A 16,338-nucleotide genomic window follows, 5' to 3' on the forward strand; every position below is an offset into this window, starting at 1 on the left:
GTCTAGGCTATTGGTCATATTCATCTCTACCTCCTCCCACGTATTAAGATCTATTATAATTCATACAACTCTCTGAAAAATTTGATAGTTTATTAAAAGTGGCAGCCAACATTAAAATACCTCCTATGTGTATGTACCAAATATTCAATAACATCATTACAGGAGGGTATGAAAAAAAAAAAAAAAAAAAAAGATAGTTTATTAAAAATTCTTCTTATTCCCAGTTATTTATTTGCTGGGGTCATCTTTTTCGGAGCCTTTATATCTTATTTTTAGTCTCTATAAGAAACATTATTTTATACTGTCACTCTTTCTTTTTCGTCATTTCCCCATTGTGGATATTGATATTTGGAATAGGTAATCTGAAAAATTTAATAATAATTTTCTTTACTATTTAAGCACAACTTTGTTTAGACTAAATCCCAATTTGTCAACTTTAAAGGAATCGGTATTATGTTTAAATTTTGGTTACTCTAAGAGTCAAATTTTTTACTACACTGTAGCAGTTTGAAATAGATTCTCAAACATCCCTACTGCTTGAGTTTTTTTAGATTGGGTGGTTAGGAGATAGTTAAGAATATCGGAATAAAATGATGGTTGAGGTAAGCACCACAAGTTAGTTAAGGAAAGGGTTCAGCTACTTTCACTCTCTTCGTTTTCAATACCTTTTTGTGTAGTGAAGAATTGTTAGTGAGAGGAAGGGGAGGGGGGGGGGTGGAATACATTAGGGGAAAATAAACAGCTCTAAAAAATATCGTAGCTTATTTTACTAATTAGGAATATTATCCAATTGTACTATGAGTAATCTTGAACCATAACTGGGATAGTGATCTCTACAACCATTTGATTCCTGACGAACGCAGTATATTGCCTAGAATTAACATACTGTTAAAGTTGTACAGTAAAAACAGCTTAAAATTTTACTGTAACTAGGAATGAGTTTAAATTAAATTCTGTCAACAGATTCGTATATAAAATGTCTGTGAAATACGATTTTAAAAATTTTACCACTCCTGTTGTGTGCCTTAGTGAAGCCAGTTCATCTTCTTCAACTGCGTGTTCGTAGGCCTAGTATGTATGACAGATTTTTCAAAATGGCCACCGTGTATTTTTATGTTTGCTGCCGATATCTCCTTAAGTACTACAAGCTATTTAAATATGTATTTTACTAAAATTTAAAGGATTAAATAGCACAAATTTTGGTATATAACAAAATGTGTATGGTGGTATATATCGTCATAGATGCTAAAGGAAACATATTTTTAACCAATTATGGTGTTGAGTGCTAGTCTATTGTACATAAGTTTATACATATAAACCCATTTTTAATGAGTGGAATTCAATGGTTTTTTTTTTCATGAGTTTCTTATAAACAGAAATATGTCGAATGGCCCATTAAAAGATTCCGCTTTGGTTTTTTAAAATTTATTTTGTACACTCCCATAACGATTATTTTATTGTTTTAAGAGAACTACTCTACTGTATATCTTAACAGGTAACGTGTTTTTTTTGTTATGTTTCCGATGAACCGATATGGATAAATTAAATTTTTGTTCTGTATTTGTCTAGTGATTGAAACCGAGTTTTTTTTATTCTCCTCTTAATATATGAAACATCTACCAAAATTTTCAGTTAGTTGTTGTATCAGAAAAAGAAAAAATTAATTCAAAAATTTTGACGGCTAGTCGTTGCTTAAATAAAACACTGTCAAAATTGATAAATAAAACCCCAAACATAAATTGAAAGAATATTTTTTGGTTAAAGATCTTATTGACGAGGTCAATTTTTTCTCCCATCAACTTGGAATTTTCCCAAACAGGAAAATCTATTTAATTTCCACTTTTCAAGGTCATGCTAAAATGGTCGTTGTATAAAAGGATGTGGTGGCTCCGAAAAAATAAATAAATAAAAATAAAAAAAGTTGCCGTAATTACTCAGTCCAATAAAAAAATCAGGTTCATATTTAAACCGGTTTGAGGCTAAGCTGTTGAATATAAAATCCCAACTCAGAGTTTCGTTTCATGGCTATTAATCAATTATTATTATCTCTAATAATTGAGAATTAGTCAATTATTAGTTTTAAAACAGTTTTTGTTTTTTTATGATTATCATTAGTGGGACACATGAATTTTTTTTTCTTGCTAATTGGCAGTAACATTAGATTTTAGAACAGTTAATTGTTCTATTAATTGTTTCTGCTACAACAACAGGCATGTGCTTTTGACGAGTTGTTTTATAAACTAACTTTAATTTGTCTTCATTGGTGTATTATTTCTAATACATTATTATTTATTATTTATCATGTACATTATTACCTAATTAATTATTGTTTTATTCGAAATTGTTAGATTTTTTATTTATTTTTAAATTATAAAATTTGAAATCTAGTATATCACGTTATTTATTAGGTTATCGAGAAATTCTTGTCACTTCAAATTATCACATCTTGTGTAGTGTAAAAAAGTATTTTTAACTATTTGAACTTTTGCTATATTTGAATTCTGTCATACAACCAATTTTCACTTATAGCATATCTTTTGATTATTATTGTTGTTAAACTTTAATTTTATTTGGATCTCCCTTGTGGGTTCCCATATTTTTAATGTCTATTTATAATTGTCTGTTACATTGGGAAATAAATATTAGTATTCATAGTAACGAGTTAGTTTTGTTGGTTATTAGTTTGATAGAAATCTCAGTTACAGAACCATTGGCGTGAGTATGACATTTTATTATTGATTGATTCTCGAGAACCTCAACAAAAAAAATGTAGTGATGCGGTTGTGATTTATTGCTTCACCTTAGTCGGTATTATTTTTAATTTAATTTGAATATTAGCTTTGATTTTACTTCGAAAGAATCAAATAAATATTTAATATATAGTTTTATTATTTTTATTTTTTTCTAATTTGTTTTTGCTTTCATATAACAGCTAAGTAATGTTTTCTTTTGGATTTCAGGAACAATGGCTCGCTGCCGCAGGGCGACAAGGGCAGGAGGCGGAGCAAGCTTGTCCTTTACAAGCGCGACCGACCGAACGGCATCAAGAGGTCCAAGCACTACGTTGTCAAGACACCTCACGCAAGCCAGGTAACTTATATCATTATTGTATTGTTTTTGGTAGTTATCGACAATGAACTAACAATATATTTTTTTAAGATATCAATTTAAAAAGAAAAAAATCGTATAAAGTCTATTGCTAAGTAGAAGTAGAAGTTAAATTCTATCCTCAAAGTTTTAATGAGAAATTCCTGACAATTAGGAAGAGGCAATGGTCATGGCAATCGGACCATGAAATGAAATTTCTGCATCTATCGCCGCCGCCTGCCTGGCGACCACACTGGCAACGCCACTAGTCACCACATTAACACAAATTCAAGGGAACATTATGGACGAAGCCCTGCAACGTGGGGCGAAACGTTGGTTCTAATAAAATAGTACACCAATTTACTATTTGAGTTTTAATTGACCGTACCCGGACCAAATTACTTTTATTGATACACACGGTCAATGAGCATTCTTCCAGTATGAAATTTATTTGTTAGGTGGATGTGTAATCTAATAGAGCCCTGATATTGAATATTAAAAACCAATTGATTGTTGGAAACTTTTTTTTTCTTACAGCCCTGGCCATCTCGTTTTAAATGTTGTGTAGTTCTCCTAATATTTAAGGTTTAGGGAATATTGAGTAAAGGAGGTTGAGATCTCATTCGATTCACAGATGCCATATGTTATGAGTTGATGAATATGTTTCGACAGGACCGGATTTAAAGATTGGGGGTCTAAAAGCTCTGGAACTTGTCGACTCTCTTATACCATCGGAAAGGAATTATTACAGACTAATTAGTAATAAGTCCTTATATAAATATTGTAATAATTGCCTTGAGAAAATAATTCTAATGATGAAAATTGCAATAGTATAGCGCAATAATATTCCTTATGAAAATTAATTTTAGATAATTTTTTGTATTTTGGTTATATTGAGTGCCTTAAATAAAAAGACCAACAAGTTGTTAGAAGTAAATTTAATCTGTTAGATAGATATAAACATATGTAGATAGACTATTTATTATTGGCGTATTGAAGGTTTCTTCAAATATTGATTGTAGACAGTTTTTAAAATTATCTTAATATTAAATTTACTTATTTAACAAACCTTATTAAGAAGGAGATCAAACTATAAAAGAAATTAAAGAAAAAAATCCAGAAAGCGAAATAATACAAAACAGTTTATTGTTATAAGTAGAAATATTGATGTAAACGGATAAGAATTAATATAGGTTGGGTGTAGGGGTTTCTGTTGGATGAAGGAAAATGCGTCTAAAGACGGCGGTAGATTTTGTATTTGGCAAAATTTTTTATCAACTTCAAATTTTTTAAAATCCCTTAGTTTAAAGTTGCCTAGTTTGGACCTGGAACTAACAACCATGCTTCTGTGGAACAGTTCCAAATGGTTCGACTTTCGGTTCTTCAGGACTGAGTTCCACGATATTCGTTCCATCGCTAGTTGTAGCTAATTGCAACACAATGTACTTCAATTAACAATACTTCAACAAATGAACATTAAGAGAGAAAATTAAATATAAACTTTTTTCTAACCCACTAGAAATTAAACAAATATTTTATTGTTGCGTGCGCCACTAGACTCGGGCCTAGTAGACTTATTAGGTAAATCCACCCCTGCGTGTGGTTGATTTCAGGGTGTAGTAAAGGCAACCTGACTTTATGACGGTACTTAAGGGGGGCGAAGAGGAGCAGAGGATGTTTAGAGACATAGTTAAAAAAACAATAAACGAATGGATTATTCGGTATTATTATCGGTTGGTTGAGAAACATTTGGTTATAAAACCATTTTTTCTTTGAAAAAACATTATGGTGCTGTTTTAAGAAATCCGTGTAGCTGCGTGACATTATATAAAAGCATAAGTACTGCTAGATTGTTTAAGCACCGCCGTGAAGTGTGCGCCTATTAGCGTACACTGATTTAAGAACATAAAGATAGAGGGTAGCGATGAGGAAGGGCTGAAACGAGGGAGGGAAGATAACGCAAAATCCGATTTTACCAAGGTAACAGGGAGTAGGGGGTCGTTCTCTTGAAGTCGTAAACTCAACCTCTGTTATTTGAGCAGCCCCTCTGCACAATATTGATATTATTATCAGTTTAGCTTTATCTCCTAAACTTTGATAACTTTTTTTTTTATAAATTTGATAAAAAATAATTAGTAGGTAGAAATTATTTTAAAAGAACAGCAGATTCCATGACAAATCAAAGATAAAATTAATTACTTAACTTTCTGGTTAGCATTAGTAAACTAAAATTCTAGGGATATAACCTTTAATAAAATATGAATATTGAGTTTGATTTGCGACAATGTATTGAATAAGAGATGAATTCGATGGTTTAGTGGACTTCAACTTCATAAGTACAAATAGGCCTTATTATGATCATGCAAATAAGTCTTTTTTGTTTAATTGGAAGTTTAGACCATTCGTCTAGTAAGTATGGAATAGTCGGATACGACGTGCAGTTTTCTGTCTTGTGTGAGGATTCCATGTTATTCATTTGTCCAGTTGTAGTCCTAGGCAATGGTTTTGTCCGACAGAAGTTACAAATAATCTTGGGTTTATTACTCGAACTCTACTAAACGACTACAAGTTTCCAAAACAGTTTGTTCATATCATCCTATTTAAATCCTCATTCCATTCCATTGGAATATTTGTCCTACCAACTATAGTAGCAGCCAAGGCGAATACAAGCCTAGACTGTCAACGTGGACGAGATCCGGCCGAAGCCAGTTCGTAAATCGCCGCAGTTACGAGCCATTAGCTACCAGTTCGGCCTCTAGTCCTCTGGAGCGTTGCCCTTTTCTCAGTCCTTCTCAATTCATTATTGGCTTTTATTATCGAATTTAATTGAATAATTATATAATGACTACAAGATAATAACAACAAATGAAGTATCCATCTGATTACGGGATATTTTTATCGTTTGTAAAAGCATAAGTAAACAACTCACTGATCGGGAAATTCGTGTCAGATTTAAAACACACTTTCATTTCCATTGGGACAAGACATTTTTTTTTTTCGATATTATACAGTTAGAGTGCTACCAATGGGTAGTTTCTCTACATGCCTTTCCCACTCTATTTTAATCTTACTTCAAATTTACTTGTTGTATTTTATGTACAGTTGTAAATGTCAATAAATAAATAAAAAATATATGTATATTATATAGAATTACCAAATCATTCAGTAAATTATTTTTAACGGAAAATACTCCGTACATATTTCCCAAAGGTATATTTTTCTCGGTAACCTGTGTCGCTTTGCTTTACTTGTGATATATCAGTAAAAATTAAGTTTTAATTTTTTGAAAAATAATATTATCCTCTCCTGGGTCCTCAGACAGTCAATATATCGATTGATTGAAATTGACTCGAATCATATTGGTTGGCCGTGTCGGAGAAAAAGAAGTGATAAACCAAATAGTCCAAGAGCCGAGTAGAAAAAAAGGCAATTATTTTACCCCAATTTTTTAATTACTTTAATGAATACTAGGTATAACTACTAGTCAAAATTGATGAGTGCTAAGTATAATTAGGGGAAATAAAAAATGGCGGCTGTTTCAAAACTTAGAAAAAAATAATTTTAAGCTCTATATCATTAAAATTGCCAACAATACTAGAAAACCTAAGAGAAAATCATTTAAAGTAGAGTAAATTTGCAAGAATATGAGCTCTAATTGTAGAGCTATTTACGTTCAGTAGTTCCCGAGATATAGGTTTTTAAGAAACTAAATTTCATTAAAAATTGACTAAAAAATTCAGCCAAATAAACTCAGAAATGCTGATTTCTGGTTGTTTAATTTATGAAAAAATATATCTCAGGAACCATACAAAGTACAGGTGTCTGCCAGAATTCAGATTAAAGCTAGTTTAATGTACTATAAAGTAATCTATAACGTTTACTTTTGTAGGAGTTTTAGTTAGTTATAGAGTTTATGATATTCATAATTTTTGAACATGAAATTTTGTCCGAACAACTATAAATCAATTTATTTTAATAAATATCATAAAAACTACTACTCCTAGGAAGATAAACGTCATAAACTACTTTATAGTAAATTAAACTAGCTTTAATTTTAGTGCTAATAAATCTGTACGTCGAATGGTTTTAAAGATATAAATTTCTTAAAATAAATTCACTAACTTCTGATTTTTCAGTGCATTTTTTATAAAATGTTGCTTTTTAAAAAGCTTTTCAGGAACTATTGAACGTAAGTAGCTGTACTAGGGCTCATATTTTAGCAAATTTACTCTACTTTAAATGATGTTATCTTAAGTTTTCTAGTGTTGTTTGTAGTTTTAAAGGTATTTTTTATTGAAGAGTAGGCAGACTCATAAATTTTGACTAGTAATTATACATAGTTTCTTTAAAGTAATCAAAACTTGGAGTGAATGCCTTTTTTTCTCTTCTTTGGCTCTTGTACTAAAACTATAACTATATAAAACTTGTACTAAGCCAGAGAGCAGTGGTAGATTCCGGATGGTTATATGTGGTGACTTTATCTGCTACACAGACAGCCACTAGGAGAACTCATTATTTTAAGAAGTTTGCGAAATATAATAAAATATTATTTCAATATTTTGAGCTCAAATTGTTTTAAAACACTCTCGGGATATTACTGAGTAACTTGAAACATCGAATTTCAAATCGGCTGTGATCTCGCTCGAAACAGAGTCCAAATAAACGGACTAATTGATTTAAAAGACTTAATTTCTGTATTTTAAGGTAAAATTACTAAACGAGCCTACAGATAAGCAGGTTGTGATATCCCTTAATTAAAATTGAAATACAAATTATTTAAGAACTATGGTGACAAGAAAACGTTATCAGACTGGCGAAATGGAAAACACCACTACGCATGCGCTACCAGTTAAAACTCGTGTTAAAATAGATTTTTGTTTTTTATATGAATTTCTTCATTACCCATTACCTTCTAAGACTTTCTATGTTGAATATCATTTTTTTCTAAAATATTTTGCTTTCCAACGGTGTGTAGTCAGTCTACATTTCAACAGAAATATGTTTTCAGCCTGGAAAAATATTTTACCTTTTATCTGCTCAAGTTAATTATCAAATTCTTTCATTTTTTATATTTGTCCATTTTTTATTACTAATAAAAAATTTAAATGATTAATTACTTTAAACTAACAAAATTAAACATAGTTTAGAGGAAGAAATTTAGAAAACTTTGCATTTAAGTCCTATAAAATTATTTCAGTCAAGACTTAACTGATACTAAAGTGCATTTCATTGTACATTTATATGCCTAATTTAATCAACTAATGTGATAAATCGAGTACAGGCATATACCTGTTTCAAATATGTAATCTCAGTTTCGTAAGACTTTTCGTTTTTGAGCTTGACTGTTGACTCAAACACATAGGCCATATTGAGATACTTGTTATTTGGACTCATCGAACCTCAAAACGTATATTTCCCTCAAAATTGTTCACATTCTCAACACTTCCCCCTATATCATGTATAGGTTAGTAATAGTAATTAAATTTTTGGGAATAATTCAGAGCACGGTATGGTTTCCCCGATAGATTTATTATTACTATTTATATAAGTAGCGATAGATAGGGAAGACAATAAGACGCATTGGCTAACCGATGTGTAACTAAGAATGGAAGAGACTCGACTCGACCTGGTTCCAGGATGACAAAGGGCCGTGCCAAGGACTCGCCAGACAAAGCCCTCTTTTCCCCCTCCTCTCTCTCCTTCCCCTCAAGAACTCTTCCTTAGTCAGCTAATGTACAAACATCTTTAATAAGGAAGCCTCAATTAGCCTTCAAGATAGTTCCACTTTAATCTGACTTAGTTTTAATTGTAAAAGGCTACTCAACTGCCCCTCTCCTTAATGTGGAAGCAGTCGGTGAACCTCCACGGAACTGTTGTCGTTTTAGTAAACCTTTCCAATTGAGAGGACTTCATGATGGGAGAATCTCAATATCTCATAAAGTAATTCTGTTGAAGGCATCACATGGTATATAAATATGTGTTTAAGCCGCAGACTAAAATTACCGCTAAACGCGTTAAACTTTGATATCCTGACGTCTAAAATATTTTTAAAAATCTGAAGGAGATGGTCCGGGTTTACGTTCAAGAAAAAAAAAAAAATAATTTGAATTATTTATTAATGGCCAATGTTGTGACTCGCGCTGCAGCTGTTCTCTAGGGCTAAAATAAAAAGATACAGAGTTGGTAAAGCTGATAAAAAATTATAAAATGGATATAAAGGTGAAGGTATTCAAGAAAATAGTAAGGAAGTTAAAGATGAAAACCTACGGTGTGGGTCAAAACTTTAACGATTAATAAATAATTAAAACTATTATGAAGGAGATGGTCGGGGTGTAGTCAAAAAAGAAGAAATAAATAAATAGTTGAATACTATTTTTTGTTTTTCGCTTCCCAGACTGTCTCCTACTGATTCAAAAAATGTTCATCATTTATACATAATTTTAAAAAATCATGTTTGGTACCGATATAAATGTATTTTGAAGCGTTGACTCAAATGAGACTAAAACCATTCACAGTAATATGAGTTAAAATCCATCAAAATTTATTGACCAAAATGCCCTATTCTGTGTTGTAATATATTATATTACATTGTAGTATACTATACTATGACACTCATTTTACAATGGGAAAAATCAAGTCTAAAAAACTTGAAAGTCTGTTAGTAGGGCTGTCAAATTAGGGCAGAAACACAGGAGTCTTTGTTACATAATATATAAATTATGAATGAATTTTTTTTTGTAAAATTTTATGGAAATTATTCTTCATTATCTCTATCTATCCCTTAGATTTTTAGTGAAATGAAAAAGAAAAAAAAAATAGTTCAGAATACTTACCGAAAGTTGTTTTTAGCGAATTAGTGCAGTTGTTCTCGACCTTTCTTCAGCTAAAAAATATTTTGTGGGCCACAATTTCCCTACCACCCTTGTCAAATTGAAAAATAAAATAAAAATATCAGCACAATTAGCCTTAGAGTGGTTGAATATGTAAGGAAAGAAAAAAAAAACATTTCAAAGTAAATGCTATTTTTTTTTTTTCCTGTAAAGTTTTGAGAAAGTGGAATTCAGGTGGCACCCCCCTTTTTTTAAAAAAATTATTTAATGCCATAAGATGTAGTTAAAAATTATTGGTATAAAATTTTATGTTATATTATTCCAATCGCTATTTAAATTTTAAATAATTTTTGCAGGCTATTTTGGACACAACTCAGCATTCGATCTCCTATACACTCTCACGAAATCAAGCGATTATTGTCGAATATATGCCAGATGAGGACACTGACATGTTTCAGGTACTATTTTTTTTTTTTTTTTCATTCTAATTTATAAAGGAACTGCTCTGCTTTTTAAGTAGTTTCTACTATATTGCATTATTTGATGAAGGAAAACTACAATTTGTAATAATTTTCATGAGTTCTCTGTAATATCTGTAGAAATTGTTTTAATGAGTTTGTTTCATAAAAGTACATGGGACTTCAACCCTGCTCCCTATTGTTGTAAATTACTTCTGAGTTCCCCGAATAAAAAGGATATTTGACCTCAAGTTGATAAGTTGAATTTGGCCTATTCCAAGCACCGACTGTTTCAAACAGTCCTTTAGCCATTTCACAAACTTTCTAGTTTATTTTCACTCATTTGGACCCTGTCGATCCAGCCATCATTTTGTGTTTATCCATGATCTAACCTTTTTGCATTTATAAACTTGTTTAACTCCTAATTCCTCAAAGTCCAATTAATCTTGTGGCTAGAATTGCAATTACAATACAGTTTGAAATGTTGGCTGATAATAATTTTTTTAACTTTTGACTCCCTTTCCTTTCACTCTTTCACCCATCATAATTGACAAATCACTTGGAATTATGCTTAATTCATTTTAGGTTAGAAGTTAATTTTTGCATTTTTCTACCCACCAAGTTAATATTTATATATAATATAAAAGGGACTAATAGTGATGCAATAGTTATTGACCATACAAATTATATGAGAGGATGATGGTTGCCGTCAGTGAAGAATGCAAACAAGTAGAACTTATTTTATTAGTATCAACATTTCGGTCAGTATTTGTGGTCTTTGACAGAGCTAAGAACAGAAAACAAGATATAACAACCATTTAGAATAAAAGAATATATAGAATAACTAGAGAAAAAAAAATGAAGATAACAGATAATATAGATTCATAAGTAGTCTTACAGGAAAATTTATAGTGCATGTATTATAAGATAACAGCAGTGAGAGTATTTTACCATTTAAATTACGAAAGAGGGGATAAAAATAAAATAATATACATATGAAAATCGAGTAAGTAAATAAATGTACAAGAAGAAAATTATTAATTATATGATTATAATGATTAATAATTTTTAAAAAAATCTTAATTTTAAATAAATTTCATTTTGTACTCATGTTTACTTAGTAGATTTTCATTTAAATATTTTCTTTTTATTACCTCTTTCATAATTTTTATATTTCTATTTTCTTATACTGCTTTTATCTTCTCATAATGGAGAAAATGCATAGTGCAACATTTTCTCCCAATACCACTAATCTACCAATATTATCTGTTATACTCTTATTTTTATCTTTTTCTTATACTTCCTTTTATTGATAATGGTTGTTATCTTGTTATTTCTAAGCCCAGATGAAGGCCTGAATTTCTGGTAGAAAAGTTGGCACCAATAAAATAAGTTTTAATTATTCTTATTCTTCGCTTACTGGACCCCTGACCATATTCTCATGTAAAAAGGATTAATATGAAAAAATAAAACAAGAACACCAAAAGATGATTAATTAAAGACTGTTTTATTTATTAATTATGTGTACAATTCTTAAATATTGGTTTACTTTAGCAATTCTTTGATTATGATTTTTTTAATAAATATATTTTTATTGATGATAATACTTTGCACAGATTGGCAGATCTTCGGAACCTCCAATAGATTTTGTTGTGATGGACACTGTACCAGGAGGCGAAAAATGTTCTGAGGGAAGAGTCTTAGCTAGCACCATTTCGAGGTTTGCTTGTAGGATCCTTGCAAATCGGAACAATCCGAAAGAATCTAGAATATATGCGGCTGGATTTGATTCTTCTAGAAATATATTCCTTGGTGTAAGTTTATCTTAAATAACATCATGTAATCATTTATTTTATTTGTTTGAAGTTAAATTCACAAAAAAATAAAACCAGTTTAATGCTATTATGTTTTTTAAGTAGAAAGAAGGGATGAATTATCGTATCAGTTGCTGGTCATAGTGAGATAGTTGAGATGTTATGAATTTTATTAAACTTTTTAAATATAAAAATTCATCCAGAGAAAAACTTCACTTCCATATTAAATATAGTTTTAATTAACATTGTTTGATTTTAAACTGTATATGAGCAATATTAAATTATTGGTGTATTTACTATGATATTTTACATTATAGTAAACTTAAAAATTAAATTCTGTACATCAATGATATTTAAACTGTTTTCCGTATTGATATTACACTTATCAGCAATAAATAATAATGATATAAGCTGTATATTACATTATTCAAACAAAGCATTAGTGTCGTTATAAAACAATATGATAAATATATTGCAGGAAAGACATTTACACTGTTCAGAGAAAAAGGGTTAGTACAATTTTTCTCCCATTCTAAGGAGTTAAGAATAAAAAGGATAAAATTTTAACTAAGCTCTCAGTGAATTTTTTCATTTATTTTTATAACAACTAGATTCATAGTATATTGTATTCATTATTTCTGTAATCTAGAAATTTTTAACTTTTAATCAATTTTTTCTGCAATTTTAAAAGAATTTCATTTCTTTGTACGAAGACTACAAAGTAAAACAAGGAAATGTAAAGAAAAATTAAATATGTGAAGGAACAATTTTATAATATTAATGTTATGTTATATATGATTAGAATTAGTATTTTTTTTTTTTTGTGTGAAATCATTTTGCTTAGCTTTGTATTCAGAATACACTTGTGTCCTCTAGATTCTTATAATCGTCATTGTCAGTGCAGAGACAAATGGAAGATATCAGTGTAGTCCAGTGCATTTAGGCCTGAAATTTCGAAAATGAAGAAACCCAAGTAACAATGCGATACATTGGTTTGTTCCTAGAAAGAAACTGTTAGTATCACAAATACATCTATACCTTTTGGTAGCACATGAAGAAGATATCTCCTAGATTTTAGAATATCATTTTAATGCTGAGAAAGTTGGAATATTGTTTACCTTTATTATTCTATACTTTACTTTAATTTTGTATATGAAATACAAATTTAATGTGTTGATTTCATTGATATGTTTTGTAAATACTATCACATTTTCTCTATAAAACTTGGAGAATTAAAAATATAAAAATAAAAGCAGAAAATTTTTTCTTTTTAATAGCACAAGCTCAATAAAGAAGAAATGATTGAAATCTATTCATTATAACTAGGTTTATTACCTAATACAACTAGGCTTATACCTAAGCCTAAATGCACCGGAGTAGTGGGATTAACAAACATTTGTCAGATTTTCTGGCATGCTCACAAGGCGCTCTGCGGGTTTAGAAGAACTGAGAAATTTATCACCCCACAAGACATGAGGAGATAGTAAGATTTTTCAAATTGAGATGGATAAGATGTGTAGACCATGTTGAGAGGTTACTTGGTGGGATGAACAGATGACTAGGAAAATAATGTGAGGAATGAATTAAATGGCAAGAAGAGAGAGAGCATCCCAGGACAAATTGGATGAGATTGTGGATCAAGACCTGATCATGCTTGGAGTGTCTGTGAATGATGGAGGAACTATATAGAGGGAGGCACATCATATGGGAGGTCAAAGTTCACCATAAACTGTAGCACTGGAAAGGAAAATACTAATACTGAGGGTGGAGGTATTGTGGCAGTTGTTTGTCTCTCAATGTGATTAATGTTAATTTCTTAGGAAAAATAAGTATATAGTTTATAAGATTATTAGGTGAAGTTAAAAAATTGGAATGCAAATTTAAACTGCTTAAACTTATTTTTCTCAAGGCCCATGGAGTCAACCTAACCTGCATGAGGATATGAGTCCTGGATTTATATTAATTTTATTTGATAACTATCATGCTAATATATAAGTGAATATTGAGGATTGAAATTTGTTAATTTCAATTTGATGATTATTATCAATACTCATTACTTATATATTTTTTATTTTTCTAGGAAAAAGCAACAAAATGGCAAGAAGGACATGACATAGACGGCCTAACTACAAACGGAGTATTGATAATGCACCCACAAGGTCAGTTTTGTGGGGGCGATGCAGAGCCAGGAATCTGGAAAGAGGTATCTGTTGGCGGCGGTGTTTACACGCTTAGAGAATCAAGATCAGCTCAACAGAAAGGCAAAGCAGTGAGTACTGATCTTATCCTTTTATATTTCATTGATATTATAGAGAACTATTAGTCTATAACATTTTCTAATTCTTGTTTTTTTATTTTATAGACTCTATTTTAGTATGTTTTGTTATGATTGCATTAAGTTATGGCTTCCTGTCAATTGAGAATCCCTTCTAGAAAGGAAAGAATAATGCAGACAGTCAATAAAACATAAGTTTGTCTCTCTGTAACCAAAGAGGATTTTGGTTTCTTTGATGAATATCTTATTTTATCATATAATGTTCTGGGGTTATATTGGGACATATCTGCGAAATCAATTTTTTTTTTTTTAAATATAATCTATGGACCCATTTTGAAGAAAGTTGGGATCCAAGAATGAGGGTCACCTGAAGCTGAGGGATTTGAGGCATTGGTCTGTGCAATCTCAGAACTGCAGCGGTGCCGGTTCAAATTCAGCCTGGGTTGTTGACTTTTATTTCTGTAGTGGTCTCATGAAATAAAAACTTGACTCCTCACTAAGGTTAGAATAGGGTGGTACCCTGTTGATAATGTTCCCTATACCCCCTGTTAATGGGATAGTGTTAATTTAGTATGGTCAGCTTCTTCCAAACTGAAAAATAGAAAATTATTCTTTCTAAGAACATTCAGAAATGATGATATTGAATTGTATTTATAAAACTGCAGCTGCATGGCGATCTGTAAAACATCCTATCTCTGTAAGACATAGTCAAATTATTTAACCAATTATGTATCAACAACCAAGGATGTTAAAGAACAAAGCCCTGCCATATTACCTGAATTGGTGAGATTTGGATTGGATGAACTATGATGCTGCCTTTGAGCACTTTACAGCTAAGCAATGTGTCAAGTTATCAAGAGGTACTGAAACAGTTGCTAATGTTTCTAGAGAAGAGCTGGATGAATCCATCGCAGAGAAATGAATAAGTCATGAAAATGAGAGAGGGTGATCATAAAAATACTTGTCTTGCTCAAAATGCAATCATAGGTTGAAAGAAACATTTTCTAAACTAAAACAAGTGACTGATTATTTTCAAAAACTGACATTATTATTTATAACCTATATGATTATTTGTAATTATTTTTATTTGCATACAATTACCATATATTAATTTTGAACAACTATTACTTGTCCCATTTAAAATTTATTTATTCATTTAATTACATATTTTTTATGAAATTATTTGTTTTTTACTGATTCTACAACGTTTTTCTTTTACATATATAGGGAGATGGTCAGGGTTGCGGTCAATAGTGAAACAAAAATAGTTTACAACTATTTATTTTCCAACGTTTCGCCCCACTTTGCAGGGCTTCATCAGGGCTAAAAAGATACAAAATGAAACTATGTTAAGATAAAATGATAGAAATATAAATAAAAGGATACAATGAAAAGAATAAAAAAATAAAAAACAAGTAACAAAGGCAAGAGCAATAGTTTCATACAAAAATACGTAAAATATAAAGCTAAAAAAGTACATGAGATGTATATAAAACAACAAACAAAAACCAATACATATACAGAGATAAAATAAACGTCATGAAAGAATAATAAAAAAATAAAAATGACAATAAATGAGTAGAGAGCCAAATAGGACAATATACCTGTCCAAATAAATAAGTTGAACAGACAGAAAGAAACAGCGGAAACGCGTAAGAGTGTGGACCAACTCTTGCGCAGACCAAGTAACGGCTTTTTAAAACGATTTCAAATACGTCGCGTATACAGAAAGTAGTATTAAAGATTTGACAAAAATAAAAAATGATAAGAGAAAATAAAGATTGATACGGTACATGAGTAATTACATGATAATAATAATAACTAAGTAAAATTAGAATGACAAATATCGTTACAAATAATAGGAGATTATATCT

General features: G+C 30.5%; 1 protein-coding gene across 5 annotated transcripts in view; it reads left to right on the forward strand.

The window, feature by feature from the left end:
• Positions 1-16,338, forward strand: part of Pli (E3 ubiquitin-protein ligase pellino) — a 145,867-nt gene that overhangs the window by 124,550 nt on the left and 4,979 nt on the right. For all 5 annotated transcript variants that reach the window (XM_024360072.2, XM_014419780.2, XM_067045040.1 and 2 more), the window contains 4 exons: positions 2,961-3,090; positions 10,274-10,375; positions 11,992-12,189; positions 14,270-14,458. In XM_024360072.2, coding sequence (XP_024215840.1) covers positions 2,961-3,090; positions 10,274-10,375; positions 11,992-12,189; positions 14,270-14,458 — 619 coding nt within the window. The remainder of the gene's footprint in view (positions 1-2,960; positions 3,091-10,273; positions 10,376-11,991; positions 12,190-14,269; positions 14,459-16,338) is intronic.

This window comes from Halyomorpha halys, unplaced genomic scaffold (assembly GCF_000696795.3).
Source record: "Halyomorpha halys isolate HHAL.00 unplaced genomic scaffold, Hhal_1.1 Scaffold251.1, whole genome shotgun sequence".
NCBI lineage: Eukaryota > Metazoa > Arthropoda > Insecta > Hemiptera > Pentatomidae > Halyomorpha > Halyomorpha halys.